This window comes from Elephas maximus, chromosome 3 (assembly GCF_024166365.1).
Source record: "Elephas maximus indicus isolate mEleMax1 chromosome 3, mEleMax1 primary haplotype, whole genome shotgun sequence".
Classification (NCBI taxonomy): domain Eukaryota; kingdom Metazoa; phylum Chordata; class Mammalia; order Proboscidea; family Elephantidae; genus Elephas; species Elephas maximus.
Genome location: NC_064821.1, coordinates 29,228,176 through 29,245,732, shown reverse-complemented (window position 1 = coordinate 29,245,732; position 17,557 = coordinate 29,228,176). Strand labels below are relative to the sequence as shown.

The window sequence follows — 17,557 nt, the reverse complement described above, 5'->3', positions numbered from 1 at the left end:
CCCTTCCGCAGCTCCAGCACCCTGTATGGCTCCTACCACCCTCCAATTCCAGTCTGAGGCCAGCATAACCCCAGCCCCACCTGGTGCCCTCCTATTCCCGGCCCTGAGGGCATGGGTAAGGGCCACTTTGCTCTGACCCAGGTGCCACTGACGGAGGTTATTGAGCCCCTGGACTTCGAGGACGTGCTTCTGAGCCGGCCACCAGACGCTGAGCCTGGGCCCCTCCGGGACATGGTTGAGTTTCCAGCTGACGACTTGGAGCTGGTACTGCAGCCCCGGGAGTGCCGGACCACGGAACCCGGGATTCCTGAGGATGGGTGGGTGCAGTCCCCACCCTCCCTGTCCAGGATGTTACCCTGCCTCAGTGCCCCCCATTAACACAGCTGTTCCCATCAGGCCCTGGGCTCCAACAGCCCCAAGTTTACCTCCTGGCTTAGCTCTGTGACCTTGAACAAGTCACCCTGTCTCTCTGAGCCTCCATCTCCCCATCCTAAAATAGGTGGAACTACAGTCCCAGCCTCACTTTGGGCCCTACCTCTGTTACCCTGATTTTATTTTCCACAGGAAGCTGGATGCTCAGGCGAGGGCCGCAGTGGAAATGTACACAGAGGACTGGGTCATTGTCCACAGGAGGTGGGTCTGAGCCCAGAAGAGCTGAGCAATTGTCTTGGCCAGTCCTCCTGTTTATCTGCCCACTGTTCCTGCAAGGGTAGCTGGAATTCCTCTGGTGGAGCTCAGGGAGGGCGGGTGGTCTTGCAGGCTTCATGTAGGCCTCAGCAGGTGTGTGGGTGCACATTGGGGAACCCTGGGGAGCCCTCAGCTCCACTTCCCATCCACACCTGCCTCCTACCAGGTACCAGCATCTGAGTGCAGCATACAGCCCCATCACCATGGAGATGCAGCGTGAGCGGCAGAAAGTCCTCACCCGCCAGGTCTTTGAGCAAGACATTTCTGGGGACGAGAGGACCGGCCCTGAGGACTTGGTGAGGGAGCTTTGGGTGGGCGTCATTGTGGGGATATATGTGTGGGTTCTTATCCCAGCTCTTGGTCTCACATGATAAGAAACAGACTTGAATAGGTTTGAGGCCGAAAGAAAATGTATCGACCCCATGAGTGAAAAGTTAAGGGTATTAGTTGTAGACATTTATTAAATACATAGTGTGTGCTAAATGCTCTGTGCTCATTCCCCTTTCATCCTATAAAACAGGGCAACAACTACACCCATTTTGCCAATAAGGAAACTGAGCCACAGCAAAGTTATTGGAGAACCTTCCCTAGCCTGCTAGGTCTTAAGCCTATATTTTGTCAACCAACATTTACTGAGCATCTACTCTATACCAACAGTAATTAGTCATTGTTTCCATTGTTAGTATTCTTAGATAATTATTAACCCATTTGACAGATGGGAAACTGAGGTCTTTAGAGTTGGGGTCAGAGACCCAGGGTCACAGTGCCATACTGGGGTTTGAACCAGGGCATTCTGGCTCTGGCTGCAGCTGAGTGTGGGGGATCAGTCAGGGTCCTGGGACAGCGGCAGCTCCACTGGGAAGAACTCTTCCCTCCCCTGGTAACAGTGAGCACAGTCCCAGGGAAGGCTCTCGTTGTCTCAGCCCAAACATGTCCTCACCTTAGAGCCAATCCCTGGGGCTGGCAGATGGCATGTTCCGATTGGCCAGTCAAAGGTTGAGTGAAGCCCAGGATGTGGGGGTAGGAGTAGCCTTCTGCAACAATGGTAAAGGAAGAGTGGTCCCCAGATAGAAGTTTCTGGAAAATGAGTTAGCACAATCCCCAGGTACCCTCTGTAGTGGTGACCCTACCCTCCAGCCCTTAGCTTTGCCACCTGCAGAATGGGCATGAGGACAGTCCCGCCCAGGTGGGGTGAGGGTGCATCCAGCTGGTGCTCAGTGCTCGTGCATTCTCCATTGGTAGGAAGATCCCCGTCGCTGCTCAGGTTCTCCAGATGACACTCCGCGAGGCAGTGGCGCCTCTGGCATCTTTGACCTCAGGAACTTGGCCGCCGACTCACTGTTGCCCTCACTGCTAGAGCGCGCAGCCCCCGAAGATGTGGATCGGCGCAATGAGGCCCTGCGACGGCAGCACCGGGCCAGCGCCCTGCTTGCCCTCTACCCGGCGCCTGATGAGGTAGGTGCCTGCGGGTCCACAGGCGCCCTCAGGCAGTATTCATCAGGCCAACATGTATCCCTATACATCATCCAGCCAGCATTTACTGGGTGCCTACCATATACCCTGGGTGGTGCAAACGATTAACATACTTGGCTGCTCACCGAAACTTTCGTGGTTTTAGTCCCCCCAGAGGTACCTCAGAAGAAAGGCCCGGTGACCTACTTCAGAATAATCAGCCATTGAAAACCTATGAAGCATTGTTCTGCCCTGACACACATGGCTTTGCCATGAGTCAGGGTCGACTTGAAGGCAACTGGTTTTACTACATGTTGTTGCTAGGTGCCGTCGAGTCAGCTCCGACTCATAGTGACCCTAGTATGTTAGAGTGGAGCTGGCTCATAGAGTTTTCAAGGCTGTAATCTTTTCAGGAGCAGATTGCCAGGTCTTTTCTCCTACAGAGTTGGCTGGTGGGTTCAAACTGCCAGTCTTTCAGTTAGCAGCTGAGTACTTAACCATTGTGCCACCAGCGGTCCTTGTTTTACTGTATACCCTATATTTATTCAGTAGCTTTTATTGGATACCTACTGTATATCTCTATATTTATTTAACCAGTGTTTTTTTGGGTGCCTATTTTTTTTTTTTTACTGTATATGCATTATGCATGTATTTATTCAGCCAATACTTATTATGTGCCTACTGTATCTTCCTATATGTAATTAAACAGCATTTTTTGGGCACCTAGTGTATATCCGTGTATTTAATCAACATTAATTGAGCACCTCTTATATATGACTATGTATTTTCGAACCAACATTTATTAGGTATACAGCTCTGTTTTTATTCAGCCAACATTTATTGGGTGCTTACTATATACGTCTATATTTATTCAACCAGTACTTATTGGGTGCCTGGTGCATGTGTCTATCTATGTCAAATCAACATATATTGAATGCTTTCTGTGTACATCTGTGTTTATCCAGCCAGCTTTTAGTAGGTGCCTGCAGTATGCCCCTATATTTATTCGACTAACATGTTGGGGCATCTACTGTATGGCTGGCACTAGGGATGCAGTTGTGAATAAGATAGACCAGGTCTCTGCCCTCAGAGAGTTCACAGTCTACTGCAGGAGAGACCCCCCTGTTAGGAAATTCCAACCCAGATGGATAGTGCCATGATGTGGATGCCTAGGGTGTTGTGAGCACCTAGAGAAAGTGTCTGTCTGGGCCTGAGGGGTCAGGGAAGGCTTCCTGGAGGAAGTACCAGATAACCTGTGACCTGGATGATGAGCAGGCATTGAAAGGAGGAGGAAGGGTATTCCAGGCAGGGAGAGTAGCACATGGGATGGCTTAGAGGTGGGAGACTGAAAGAAGCCTAGTCCCGCTGGGGTAGAGCTGGTCTTGGGCCGGGCATTCCAGGCCCTCCCTGGACAGTGTGTCCTAACGGCCCCCACTGGCTCCTGACAGGATGAGGCTGTGGAACGCTGCAGCCGCCCCGAGCCGCCCCACGAGCACTTTGGACAGAGGATCCTGGTCAAGTGTCTGTCGCTCAAGTGAGTGGTGGTGTCCCGCCCATCCTCTCGGACGTGTGTGGAGACCATGTGGGTTCCAGTGCAGGGCACTCGTTTGGTGCTTACTGCTTAAGTGATGGCGTAGTGGTTAAGTGCTATGGCTGCTAACCAAACGGTCGGCAGTTCAAATCCGCCAGGTGCTCCTTGGAAACTCTATGGGGCAGTTCTACTCTGCCCTATAGGATCACTATGAGTCGGAATCGACTTTACGGCACTGGGTGGGCTTAAGTGATGTCATTACTATGTGCAGCACTGAGACTCAAGAGAACACCCGTGGGCTTTTATGAAGGGAACTAATTCTTCCTGTTTCATCCTCAAAGCCACTAATCATTAAGCACTGATGCTGTTCTCAGTCTTTCATGTATATCAACTTGTTGAGTCCTTACCACAACTTTGTGAAATGAGTGTAGGTAGGGAAACTGAGGCACAGAGTGGTGAAGTCTTCATGCCCAAGAACATGTGACTTGTGAGCAGCACAGCTGAGATTTGAGCCCTGACCTGGCTGTGGTGCTGGAGTCCAGTGGCTGCCTGCTCTACTACTGGGACCCAGGGTGGAGGGGGCGCTGGCAACCTTGTGTCTGGCTTCCAGCCGCCCAAGGCCCCTTCCGTGTCGGCCCCCAGGGAGCAGCCAGAGTGCGTGGGAATGGAGCTGAACAGGATGTGGACTTGGACCCGAGCCTGGCCCTGCCCCTCCCCACCCTGAGTTCCTGCCGGAAAGACGGGGGCAGGAAAGGGAGGCTCTGGCCTGGCCTGAGGCCCAGGTGGACCTCCTGCCCCAAGCACAATGGTTGGGAACCGCTCTGTGGGCTCATCCATCCATTTAGCAAATACTTATTGAGTGCCTACTGTGTACGGGACACATAACCATGTGATGGCCACACAGGGCTGTGATTGGAGCTGGGGGCCCAGAGGAGGCTCCTGACACAGCCGGCGGGGAGTCTGGGGACACATTCTCTGGGGAGGAGATGTCTGAGCTAAGACTCGAGGAGAGGGTGGTGAACGCATGCTAGGTAGGGTCATGGCACATGCAGAGGCTGGGAGACGTGCATGCTTGGGCCACTGGACTGCCCAGAGAGGGGAAAATGAGGCAAGAGGCAGCTGGCTGGGCCACGCAGGACTTTGTTCTTGGGGCAGTGGGACCCTCTAGTTTCCAGATGCTTCCTTAGGAGGTATGTGGTGACCGGGGGCCAGCAAGGCAGAGCACAACAGGCAGGCGGGTTACAGCCGCCATTCAGGCAAGCAGGGATGGGACTCAGCCCCTTGGTGACAATGATGGCATGGCCCAAGGGGCCAGAGGACACCCCAGAGAAGGGCAACAGAGGGCCCAAGAGTCGAGAATTTCAAGATGGAAGGGGTCGTTGTGCCAAAAGCCACCTCCATGTCAAATGAACAAGTGCCAAGGTTGAGGGGCTCTGTGTCAGTTACGAAATTGAGGATCTCTCAGTGCCTCAGCGTCCCCTTTTGCAAAACCCATAGATGGTGGTCCAGTGTGGCTCAGCGGGCATGGTATGCCCCCACAATGCACGGAGGCTGGGCTGGGACCTCAGAGGGAGCAGGGTGTGTGGGTGGCAGAGGGGCTAGGGAGAGCCTCTGCTGGACAGCCCTCCATTTGCCCACAGGTTCGAGATTGAAATTGAGCCCATCTTTGGCATCTTGGCCCTGTACGACGTGCGGGAGAAAAAGAAGGTAGGAGACCGCTTTCCTCCCCTGCTTCTTCTCTTCCTCGGGGGGCCGTGGGCTTCCTGGAGGTGGTGGCCCAGCTGCCTCTCTTGCCCCCAGATCTCGGAGAACTTCTACTTCGACCTGAACTCAGACTCCACAAAGGGGCTGCTGCGGGCACATGGCACCCATCCTGCCATCTCCACCCTGGCCCGCTCTGCCATCTTCTCTGTGACCTACCCCTCACCTGACATCTTCCTGGTCATCAAGGTGCCTGCTAGGGCTGGGCAGGGGGGTGATGAACTTGAGTGCCACAGGCACGGGCCCTACTGTCCTGGAACAAAACAGATGTGTTACCAGAAAGGGTGATCAGGGCTGTGATAGGGGGCATAGGCAGCAGGGGGAGCCCAGAGGAGACCCCTGACTCATCCCAGGTAGGGAGAAATCACCGAGGGCTTCCATGGAGAGGTGAAAGCTGAGCTGAGACCATGGGGGGCGGACAGCCTGGGGAGAAAGGGCCTCCTGGGCACATGCAACCATACAGCAGTGCCAGGAGGCAAGGGAAGTGCTGTTGGGAGGTTCTGGAACAGATGTTAAAGTGTTTCTTTTCTAAGTTGAGAATTTTTCAGCTATTGGGGCGGAGAAACCAAGTTGGCACATTTGTTTGGAATTTTCTATTTCCAGGAGTAAGCTCAGCTCCTTTCCCAAAACATTACATTAGGTTACAATAATGAAACAAATTGGGCAGGTACAGTCAGGTGCCTCTCAAGGTCAGGCTTCACAGGGGTTCCCGCTTTTAGTCCTCACAACAGTCCTGGGACCTGGGGTGACCATGGCCCCCATTTTGCAAATGGGAAAGCTGAGGCACAGAGAGGGGTCCAGGGTTCCACATCCCTGAAGGGTCAGAATTACTGCCCAGACCCCATGGCCCAAAGCCACACTTGCAGCAGCCTCTGTTTACACCCAAAACAAAAATGTAAACGTAGGGAAAATCTTGCCAGCGAAAGGTGGGCTTGAGCCTGGGGTTTGGGATGGAATTCAAGGGTGGGGAGGGCTCCATCCAGAGGGCATTGTGGGCCACAGGAGGTGTTGGAGCAGGGTCTTCAGCAGATGGAGTGTCTGGGGGCTCAGGGAGGTCTAGGAGGCTGGGGGGCTGGGGGGGGCATCTCTTCACTCAGCCACCTGCCCGCAGCTGGAGAAGGTGCTACAGCAGGGTGACATCAGCGAGTGCTGTGAGCCCTACATGGTGCTGAAGGAGGCGGACACGGCCAAAGTGAGTGCGGGGAGGCTGGGCCAGGTGGAGGTGGGGCTACCCCACGGGGCTGGGTGCTGAGCTGCTGGGGGTCCCCCCACAGAACAAAGAGAAGCTGGAGAAGCTGCGCCTGGCAGCTGAGCAGTTCTGCACCCGCCTAGGCCGCTACCGCATGCCCTTTGCCTGGACAGCCGTGCACCTGGCCAACATCGTGAACAGCGCCGGGCAGCCGGATCGGGACTCGGACTCCGAGGGTGGTGAGGAAGCGGGTGGGCTAATGGGGGGCCCAAGGCACAAACACCCTAACAAGTTGCAGTGGAGTCAACTGACTCATGGTGACCCCTTGTGTGTCAAGAGTAGGACTGTGCTCCATAAGGTTTTCAGTGGCTGATTTTTCAGAAGTAGATTTCCAGGGCATTCTTTTCAGGTATCTCTGGGTGGACTCGAACCACAAACCTTTCAGTTAGCAGTCGAGCATGTTTGCCATTTGCACCACTCAGGGGCTGTGGACTCCCTAGGGCCTAGCAACTGGGGGAGGAGAAGTGGCGCCCTCTGGTGGCCATGCTCCATACAAAGCCTGAGTCTCTATGGCTCTTTGTCCCTCCCTGTCTCTGTCTCTCATCTGTCCTTCTCTGACACTCTCTCCTCTAGAACGCCGACCCACCTGGACTGACCGCCGCCGTCGGGGGCCCCAGGACCGAGCGAGTAGCGGAGACGATGCCTGCAGCTTCTCTGGCTTCCGCCCAGCCACGCTAACCGTCACCAACTTCTTTAAGCAGGTGTCGTGGCTATGGGACAGGGGCTGGGGGACACCCAGGGACCCCCATAGCCCTTTCTGCTTTGGGGACCCCAGCACCACGCCCTGGCTCATGGGTGTGGGTCACGTGCAGGAGGCTGAACGTCTCAGCGATGAGGACCTCTTCAAGTTCCTGGCTGACATGCGGCGGCCATCTTCCCTGCTGCGGCGCCTGCGGCCCGTGACCGGTGTGTGGTGCACCCCATAAACAAGAGATGTCGCTCTGATGCAGTCGTTCAACAAGCACACACTGAGCACTTACTGTGCCAGGCATGGGGACCCAAGGGGTGACTATGACAGACAAGTCCCCAACCTCAGGGGTTGGGGGTGGGCCTTCTACTGGGGACACAGATGAGAAACCGAATGGCAGAGACAGAGAGTAGGTCAAATGGTGGACATGGTAACAGAGGAGAGACTGGGTATGTCCTGAAGACAGAGCTGATCAAATGTGGGGTGAGGGACAGAGGAATAGGGGTGACGGCCAGCATTCTGAAGGATGGAGCCACCAGAAGGGCATTGTGGGACAGTAGGAGCCCTGACCCCACAGCCCAGCAAAGATGGGGCCCAGCCACGAGGCCCCACCACCCCAGGTTCTCAGGATAGTGCCAACTGGCTCCCCTTCCCCAGCCCAGCTCAAGATCGACATCTCCCCCGCCCCCGAGAGCCCCCACTTCTGCCTTTCCCCGGAGCTGCTGCACGTCAAGCCCTACCCAGACCCCCGGGGCCGGCCCACCAAGGAGATGCTGGAGTTCCCCGCACGTGAGGTCTACGCCCCCCACACCAGCTACAGGTACAGCCCTGGGCCAGCTGGGCCCTTGAATGGAGCACATAGGCACCCAGGCTGAGTGGTTCCTCTCTCCAGACATGCAGACACCCAGGTCAATGCCTCTGCTCTGCTTTAATGGGCTTCAGTGGCCATCAAGGGGCACATGTCCTTCTTCCACCTCTCCCCAACGGGGCCGTGTCCTCTGCTCGTGTCCCCGCCTGCTTCTGTCTCCCTGTGGCTGGAAGCTGGGCCTGGCACCCTGGCTGACCCCAGTGGACAGGCAGCGCCTCCCTCACGGGGGCTGCTCAGGGTCGTGGAAATGTCCGTTGCTGCGTGTCTGGTTCTCAATTCTGGCCAGGCGGGCTCAGGCTGGACGTGCCACTGTGTGGAGTCTGGGGAGGGAGAAGTGGCTTAGCTAAGTGAAGTGGCCCGTCCAGCTGCCCTGCATGCCCAGCCCCCGCCAGGAAGCCCCCGCCAGGCTCACCGCTTCTGGATCTGTCGAAGCCTTTGCTGCAGCGCCACCATCTCCTGCCTCTGTCGCTGCACGTGGCCCGTGAGGATCCATACGATGTAACTCTGCTTGTCAGCATGGGCCTGAGGGATGAGATGGAAACCCCAGCTGAGACCACCTCACCTCCCATGCCCCCACCCTGCCCAAACCCGTTGCTGTCAAGGCAATTACAACTCATAGTGACCTTATAGGACAGAATAGAATTGCCTAGTGGGTTCCAACTGCCATCCTTTCAGTTAGCAGCTGAGCATTTAACCACTGCATCACCAGGGTTTCAGATCCCACCCTGCCCAGGCCCCCCTACTGCAGCTGTGTGACCCAGCAGGTCACTGACCCTCTGTAGCCTCAGCTTCCCCATCTGTAAAATGGGGATAAAATAGTCCTCTCCTCATGGGTTTATGGGGATTCTGTGGGTTCTTAAGGAAACCCTGGTGGCATAGTGGTTAAGTGCTACAGCTGCTAATCAAGAGTCTGGCAGTTCAAATCTGCCAGGCGCTGCTTGGAAATGCTGTGGGGCAGTTTTACTCTGTCATATAGGGTCACTCAGAGTCGGAATTGACTCAACGGCAGTGGGTATGTATGTATGGGTTCTTAAAGGCCTTGGTACTTGTTGGGCACTTGATAAACATTACCAGTTACTCTAATCAGTGTGTGTTGAGTGCCTGCTATGTACCCTGACCCATGCTGAGTCCCTGGCTCTGCTCTGAGACATCAGTTATTGCCCTTATTTGCAAATGGGGAAACTGAGGCACAGGAAGGTAGGTGGATTTTGTCCAGAGCCGCCAAGGCAAGAAGCCATGGAGCTAGGAGGCTGACCTAGGGATCTCTGGGACTCCAGATTCAAAAGCAAGTTCAAGCCAGGAATCAAGGTCTTGGCACCCCAGGGCTGGGAGCCCCTTACCTTTAAGGCCTCAAATTCATGGTGTGCATGGCCCAGCCAGGCACCCCGCAACCGGACTTCTAGCTGCTGCAGTCTGTCCCGCAGCACCTGCTGTCTGTGGGCTTCCTCCCCCAGCGCCTGCGCCATGGCCTCCGCCAGCAGCTGCAGGGCGTTCTCCTCTGTCTGCTCAACAGATGGGGGCACATTAGGTGGATGACCAACCCGTCTGTTTGCTCAGGACTTTCCTGGTTTTATCAACGAAAGCCCTACATCCCGGGAACCTCCTCAGCGCTGAGCAAACTGGGATGGTTGGTCACCCTAGACATTGTTGCACTGCAGGCTCCTACCCACCCCGTGGCGTCCCAGTTACAGTGCCCACCTGTATCTCCAAGAGGCCCGTGTGCAGCTCCTGGGCCGCAGCCCGGCCCCGGCTGACCTCCTGCCCCAGGAGCCCCAGTGCTTGGCCATAGAGGCCCAGGCTGCGTCCAGCCTCCGTCAGCCGGGCCTCCGTGGTCCTGTACACACCGTTGAGGGCCTGGCCCAGCTGCAGAGCACCATGAAAGAGCAGGGTCAGCTCCTCATGTGGCGCTGGCTCAGGGCCACCCACAGGGGCTGCTAGGACAGGCCGTGCCACCGTTGCCAGGGTCCACAGCAGGCACAGAGCGAGCACGGGCATGGCAGAGGATCTGGGATACAGCCACAGTGCCCTGCCTCTGCTTTTTATGCCCTGACACTCCCTTAATCCCCAGTCAATCGTTAACTGGCCAGGCTGGGTACTGTGTGTTGTGCAAGAGTCTGGTGGTGGCGCGACCATTGCATCAGGCGAGTGTCTGACTGGCCCACGCTGGGATCACGCTGCCCAGTGCTGGGGCCAGGTGGGGGTGGGGGCACGGGAGAGGACAGCCCAGCTTCAAACCCACCCTGCGGCTTAGCTCACCGAGCCTCAGTTTCCCTACCCATGGACAGGCACAGCAACAATAATGGTCATAGTAGTGAGGTATATATGAGTACCAGCTGTTTGCCCAGAGTTGTTCTAACCTCTGTCACAGTATCTGCTCTCCTCAAAGTCAGTGATTCGGGGCCTCCATTAACCTAGTCAGCAGCCAGGGAAATGGGTACAGGTGGTGGAGACTCGCTGGTAACCTCAGCCTGACTCCAGGATTCACACGTGCCCCAGATAAATGCCATTTTACTCACTGGGCAATTTGGGGACAGTCTGTCTGTTTCCCCACCTGTAAAATGGAGGTGATGCCGGTTGTGGTTGTGAGCAGTAAGTGAATTGTCTAGTGTTAAATGCTTAGAATGGATCCCAGCACACAGCAGGTGCCACATAAGTGTTTGGTGCGATTCTTTTGTTGTTTATCCTCATTGGTATTGTTGCTCAGCTGGAAGGTTCGACGCCTCCACCGCACAGAGAGGGAAACCAAGGCCCAGAGGGAGATTGAGGCTTGTGCACAGTTGCCCCGGGGCAAGAGGCAGGATTCTGACTCCAGCCCATCCTTCTGACCCCAGTCTCAGCTTCCCCACCTGAAGGACAGGCAAGAGAGCCCTAGTGGCCTCTCTTGGGGGACTGTGGTCAAGCCCTAGGGCCCGGTGAGGATGGGGCTCAGGCCTGACTGCTGGCCACCTGGCCACCGTTTTGGAACTTTAGCCCTAGCAGCTGCTCCTGACGTCACCATCTGTTCCCCATCAGAGCCCCAGGGTCCATCTGTGCTCCCTGGGTGCTCATCTGTCCCCACCCTTTGCCAGTCATGAGTCCTGCCCCTCTGTACCCCAGTTGCCAGGCCTTCTTTCCCTTGACTCTTTGTGTCCCAGGCCAGGCTTTGTCCTGCCGCCTGTGGTGCCTCTGGCTGGGGCCATGTGTACCCTCTGATCCCCACCACCCGCAGGAACCTGCTTTACGTGTACCCGCACAACCTCAACTTCAGCAGCCGCCAGGGCTCCGTGCGCAACCTCACCGTGCGTGTGCAGTACATGGCGGGCGAGGACCCCAGCCAGGCCCTGCCGGTCAGTGGCTGCGCCCAGGAGGGTGGGGGTGGGGGTCCCAGCAGGCCCCTTATGACCCGCTCCCCCAGGTCATCTTCGGCAAGTCCAGCTGCAGTGAGTTTGTCCGGGAGGCCTTCACACCGGTGGTCTACCACAACAAGTGCGTGGGCACCAGGCTGGGAGGCAGGGGTGCCAGGGCACTAATGGGGGCCAGGGTGACAGAGTGGAGCAGCACTGATGGACTGCAGCGGGCGGGAATGGGAGAGGGAGATGCAGTAATGTGGGGACCAGTGGCTGTGGATTAGGTACCCAGCAGTAGTGTAGGAGACTCAGGAGCTACAGGCCTAGGAGGATGAATAGGGGAACCTGAGGCAGACAGCAAGGACAATGGGGCCCCGGCCACACTGAAGGAATAGCTTGGGGGGGGTTTGGGGTGGACACAGGGGATCCCAGCCCCTAGCAGAGCCCGCCCACCCACCCTTTCTGGCCAGGTCCCCCGAGTTCTACGAGGAATTCAAGCTGCGTCTTCCGGCCTGTGTGACCGATAACCACCACCTGCTCTTTACCTTCTACCATGTCAGCTGCCAGCCTCGGCCTGGCACGGCCGTGGAGACGCCCGTAGGCTTCACTGTGAGTGCCCTGCCCCAGCCCACCAGCCCCCACCCAACCCCAGCCTACTTGAGCTGACCCCCACCCAGCCCCGGCCACCTGGGCTGACCCCTACCTCTCCCCAGTGGATCCCGCTGCTGCAGCACGGCCGCCTGAGGACTGGCCCGTTCTGCCTGCCTGTGTCCGTGGACCGGCCTCCGCCCAGCTACTCTGTGCTCACACCTGACGTACGTGCCTGGGTCCTGCCCCCAACACACCAGCCCCCCAGTTGTGCTTCCCAGGCTCCTGTGTTGTGTCCCTCGTGAACGCATCCCCTGCCTTCCCAGTCACGCCCCTGGGGCCTCACCGACCCCCGTTAGTGCTTCTGAGTCCCCTGCCTCACATCCTACCATTAACGCCTGCCTGCCTTCCTGTTAATGCCCCTGGGAGGCTTGTTGCCCCTCTGTTAGTGCTTCCAGGGCCCTAACTATCTCATCACCCCATTAATGCGTCTTTGTGTGTGCTACCGCCCCCATTAGCCATTAGTGTCCCTTCCTGACCCCCAACATCCCTGCCTCATTAACAGCCCTCTGCCTCTGCATGCTCTATCTCCATTAACATGCCCACTGCTTTTCCATCCCACCCCCTTTTCATCATCACTGTCTCCCCATTAGTACTTCCAGGGCCTGAGCCTGCCTTATCACCCACATTAAGGCTCCACCTGCCCCGCTTCCTCCCTATCCTCTCATTTTGCGCGGCACTGGTGCCTAACGCTCCAGTTCATGTCCTCTGTGTCTCCATTCTCCCTTCCCATCAGCACCCTGGGCTTCCCACCTGCCCAGTGAGTCCCATTAGCACTCGCTCCCCATCTGCCCCTCTCTGGGCTGCTCTCCCAGGCTGGGCCATTCTCCGGCCCCCAGTGTCGCAATGGCTGGGGCGGGGGACGTGGATAGCGGGAAAGGGGCAGGCTGGTGCCCACTTGGTGCCCCCCTCCTGTAGGTGGCGCTGCCGGGCATGCGCTGGGTGGATGGCCACAAAGGCGTGTTCACCGTGGAGCTCACAGCTGTGTCCTCTGTGCACCCCCAGGTAAGGGGTGGGGCGGGGACCCAGGAGTCCTGCCCTGCTTCCCTCCTTGCCTACCTTGGGATTGGGCAGCAGTTTCTGCTGGCCAGGGAAGCCTGGCCCCAGGCCGAGTACATGACCGTGTTCAGGCCCGACCTGGGCACTCAGGGAAGCTGCTGACTCAGGCAGGGGCAGCCATGCCAATGGCCACCCCAGCTCGGGCCTTGGGCCTTCCCCTGGTCACTCAGCCAGCCTGTCCTGCTCATGCCCCCTCTTTCCTTCCTTCATTTAACGCTCCTCCCTTTGCTCACTGGTCCCTTGTCACACCCGTTCATTTGTGGGGTCTCTGCCTACTCAGCCCCCAATAAGCCCCCCAGGGCTTGCCTGCACCACGGCCCTGGCCCTGGCCTACTCATTCTAGCCATCCCCCAGGACCCTCACCTGGACAAGTTCTTCACCCTGGTGCACGTCCTGGAGGAGGGGGCCTTCCCATTCCGGCTCAAGGACGCCGTCCTGAGTGAGGGTACCGTGGAGCAGGAGCTGCGTGCCAGCCTTGCGGCACTGCGCTTCACCAGCCCTGAGCCCCTCGTTGCCTTCTCCCACCATGTGCTGGACAAGCTCGTGCATCTGGTGGTGCGGCCCCCCATCATTGGTGGCCAGATCGGTGAGCCGGGGTGGCCTCAGTTTCTCCATCTGGAAAGTGGCTACTCAATCCCCTGGTCCTGGGTGACCTTCTGTAGCCCTTTATTTCTCTGGCTTCAGTTTTCCCGTCTGGAAAATGGCCCCTCAGTTCCCTGGGCCCAGAGTAGATCCCATGTGATCCCTTTATGGCCATATGACCTCTCAGAACCTACGTTTCTTCCTCTGGAAGATGGGTGGGAAGGCAGGCAACCCTTGGCCCTAGAACTCAACCTCTGCTCTGCCTGGCAGTAAACCTGGGTCGTGGCGCCTTTGAAGCGATGGCCCACGTTGTCAGTCTTGTCCACCGGAGCCTGGAGGCAGCCCAGGATGCCCGTGGTCACTGCCCACTGCTGGCTGCCTATGTCCACTATGCCTTTCGCTTGTCTGGCACTGAACCCAGCCTCCTAGGCGGTGAGTGTTGGTGCAACACTGGGTAGGGAGGGTGGCAGGAAACACCTGGAAGAACAGCACCACAGGCAAAGGAAACAGCATGTGTAAAGGCCCTGAGGCTGCACAGGTTTTGGCTTGTTTGGGCTACTTGTGAGAGAAGGTTTTGCCTATTTTTGCCCCACCCACAGGAGCGTAGTCTCTGTACACTTGACTGACAGGTAACTTAGCCAGTCAGCAAGCATCGTAGGTAGCTCGGAGCAGGGACTCAAGCTGGGCTGCCTGGCTTTAAGTCACAGTTCTGCCTCCTACGACCCTGGACAAGTGACATCACCTCTGGGCATTAGTTTCCCCATTTGTAAAGTGGGGATAATAATACCAAACAGTGGCCATCAAGTCAGTGCTAACTCCTGGCGACCCCGTGTGTGTCAGAGTAGAACTGTGCTCCATAGGGTTTTCAGTGGCTGATTTTGCCAAAGATCACCAGGCCTTTCTTCTGAGGCACCTCTGGTTTGACTCAAACCTCCAATCTTTCAGTTAGCAGCTGAGCACTTAACCATTTGTGCCACTCAGGGACTAGTACCCTTTTCATGGGGATGCTGGTAATTGTAAATGACATCATAACCCATGCAAAATGCTTGGCACAAAATGAACACTTAAAAAAGCTGAAATTCTCTTATTTGCTAAATAATAACGTGGCACCGTGCGTCAGCACCATTCCCAGTGTCTCAGTCTCTCTAAAATCCTTACGAGGCAGCAGCCATCATCACTCCCGTTTTATAGGTAAGGAAGCTGGAGGCTCAGAAGAGAAAAGTAACTTTGCCAAGGGCAGCTACCTGGGAAGGGCCTGGGGCTCACCAGGCTGGGTGGGCAGTGGTTGACCGTGTTCCTCCCTCCCCAGGGGCCTCTCCGGTGACTGTGCAGCCTGCCACACAGGCCCGTGGCCCTGGCCGCCCCGCCAGTCTCTACCTGGCCCGCTCTAAGAGCATCAGCAGCAGCAACCCCGACCTGGCGGGCGCCCCCGGCACCGTGGACGATGAGGTCTCCCGCATCCTGGCCAGCAAGGTAGGGTGAGGGGGGGCCCTGGAATCTCAGCCCCAGTGGCCATGGCTGCCAAACAGGCGGGTGGCCGATCTTACTGTTGGTAAGAGAGTGGAGAAGGCCTCTTATCAGAGAGAACAGCATACACCAAGGCTGGACGGTGGGCAGTGGGATGGCTGTAACTGTCACAGGGTTGGGGGCTGTGACTTTGCACTGGGCTCTCCATCTTGTGGCTGCCCCAGGGTGGGTAGCGGGGTGCTTGGTATGTTGTAAATAGGAAAGTGTGTGCTTGGTACAGCAGGTACTTATACGTGTGTACCCCAGGCACCTACCTGCACGCCCATTTTCCAGGATGGCAGATGGGTGCCCATGGGGGCTTATGGATGATCTGTGCTTAGTGTGTTATGCTGGGCCCCCTGTGCCTGCAGATTCTACCACTTACCCATGTATCTCCAGGGCATCGACCGCTCACACTCCTGGGTGAATTCTGCTTACGCTCCAGGGGGCAGCAAGGCCGTGCTGCGGCGGGCGCCCCCTTATTGTGGGGTCGACCCCAGACAGGTGCCCCTCCCTCCCTGCCCCTGCATGTGTGTGAGCATGCGCTCTTCCCACCTCCCCTGCTGCACCAACTAACCTAGGGGGACTGCCTGAAGGAGGCAGCGGGCCTGCCTGCCTGGAGTGTGGAGTCTGTGTTATAGGCACCACAGGGTCATCTGAACCAGCCTCTTACCATCATGCAGGTCACAGACTCAGGCAGCAACAGAACGGATGGGGTGATATGTTAATAGCATGCAAATGATACACAAATTTATTACTCTCCAGGCTCACCACCCCCGCCCCCCCCCCCCCCCAGCATGGCCCTTCTGTTCTCTTAATCCACTGACATACCAGCCCCACCTCTTCTCAGGGACCTCTCAACTGTCTCCTTGGCACAGCCAACCTTAGTGGTGCCAAGAGGGAGGAATGGAGCCTCTGGGCTCCCCCATACCACTTCAGACAGAGTGGACAGTTCCCGCTACCTGCCCTTCCCACGCGCCTGGTGTGGGGAGGAGTTGCCTCAGACAGATCTGGGTTCTAGTCCTAGCTTTCCTACAATTGGCTGCCCCTCACTGAGTCTCTACTATCCATAAGGTTTTCACTGGCCAGTTTTTTCAGCGGTAGATTGCCTGATCTTCTTCCCAGTCTTAGTCTGGAAGCTCCACTGAAACCTGTCCACAATAGGTGACCCTGCTGGTTGGTATTTGAAATACTGGTGGCATAGCTTCCAGCATCACAGCAACACACTAGCCACAACAGTACAACAAACCAATAGACGCGTGGTAGATCACACTTTAACATAAAGAAAATAAAAGACTACACAACTGGACCAATGAGCAACATCATGATAAATGGAGAAAACATAGTGGTCATCAAGGATTTCATTTTACTTGAAACCACAATCAAAACCCATGGAAACAGCAGTCAAGAAATCAAACGATGTATTGCATTGGGCAAATCTGCTTCAAAAAAATCTCTTTAAAGAGTTAAAAAGCAAAGATGTCATCTTGAGGACTAAGGTGCTCATGACCCAAACCGTGGTGTTTTCAGTCACCGCATACGCATGCAAAAACTGAACAATGAATAAGGAAGACCGAAGAAAAACTGACACCTTTGAATTCTGTTGTTGGCGAAGAATATTGAATATACCATTAACTGCCAAAACAAACATCCATCTTGGAGGAAGTATAGCCAGAATGCTCCTTCGAAGCGAGGATGATGAAACTTTGTCTCACATACTTTGGACATGTTATCAGGAGGGACCAGTTCCTGGAGAAGGACATCATGCTTAGTAAAGTAGATCAGTGAAAAAGAAGACCCTCAATGAGATGGACTGACACAGTGGCTGCAACAATGGGCTCAAACATAGCAATGATTGTGAGGATGGCACGGGACCGAACAGTGTTTTGTTCTGTTGTACCTAGGGTCACTGTGACTCAGCGGCACCTAACAACAACACTGAGCTTCAGTTTCCTGATTTGTGGCAAAGACTTGAAGTAAAGTGCTGAGCCTGGGAGAGAGACAGGGCATAGCACAGGCAGGATTTGGGTATGGGGCTTGCTCGCTGACCCAGCATCACCCCTGAGCAGCCAGCAGGTTGGGGAAGTAGTCATGGACCAGGCCGCACACAGGTGACTAATGGCACAGTGTGAATAGTGTGCTGAAGGCAACAGCAGGATGGGGACCAGTCCCCCTCCGGTGGTCAGAGAGGCCTCTCTCA

At 56.2% G+C, this 17,557-nt stretch overlaps 2 protein-coding genes across 7 annotated transcripts in view; one reads left to right on the top strand and one right to left on the bottom strand.

Moving 5' to 3' along the window:
* DOCK6 (dedicator of cytokinesis 6) overlaps window positions 1-17,557 on the top strand; it is a 49,503-nt gene that overhangs the window by 11,577 nt on the left and 20,369 nt on the right. For 4 of the 6 annotated variants that reach the window (XR_007516467.1, XR_007516466.1, XM_049876913.1 and 1 more), the window contains exons 3-23: window positions 142-317; window positions 565-633; window positions 854-983; window positions 1,930-2,142; window positions 3,588-3,673; window positions 5,311-5,377; window positions 5,471-5,620; window positions 6,543-6,623; window positions 6,706-6,859; window positions 7,254-7,381; window positions 7,493-7,586; window positions 8,026-8,188; window positions 11,445-11,562; window positions 11,631-11,701; window positions 12,033-12,171; window positions 12,276-12,377; window positions 13,129-13,215; window positions 13,624-13,855; window positions 14,122-14,283; window positions 15,161-15,324; window positions 15,757-15,861. Coding sequence is in view for 4 of the 6 variants with exons in the window: in XM_049876913.1 (XP_049732870.1) it covers window positions 142-317; window positions 565-633; window positions 854-983; window positions 1,930-2,142; window positions 3,588-3,673; window positions 5,311-5,377; window positions 5,471-5,620; window positions 6,543-6,623; window positions 6,706-6,859; window positions 7,254-7,381; window positions 7,493-7,586; window positions 8,026-8,188; window positions 11,445-11,562; window positions 11,631-11,701; window positions 12,033-12,171; window positions 12,276-12,377; window positions 13,129-13,215; window positions 13,624-13,855; window positions 14,122-14,283; window positions 15,161-15,324; window positions 15,757-15,861 (2,691 nt within the window). In the remaining 2 variants the exon portion in view is untranslated. Of the gene's footprint in view, window positions 1-141; window positions 318-564; window positions 634-853; window positions 984-1,929; window positions 2,143-3,587; window positions 3,674-5,310; window positions 5,378-5,470; window positions 5,621-6,542; window positions 6,624-6,705; window positions 6,860-7,253; window positions 7,382-7,492; window positions 7,587-8,025; window positions 8,189-11,444; window positions 11,563-11,630; window positions 11,702-12,032; window positions 12,172-12,275; window positions 12,378-13,128; window positions 13,216-13,623; window positions 13,856-14,121; window positions 14,284-15,160; window positions 15,325-15,756; window positions 15,862-17,557 lie in introns of those variants that run through there. The other 2 variants (XM_049876915.1, XM_049876916.1) reach the window with 2 other exon arrangements.
* Window positions 8,645-10,231, bottom strand: ANGPTL8 (angiopoietin like 8). Its single transcript, XM_049879395.1, has 3 exons — window positions 9,935-10,231; window positions 9,577-9,738; window positions 8,645-8,758 (listed from the first exon to the last, which is right to left on the bottom strand). The coding sequence occupies exons 1-3, from the start codon at window positions 10,229-10,231 to the stop codon at window positions 8,645-8,647; spliced, it is 573 nt and encodes a 190-aa protein (XP_049735352.1).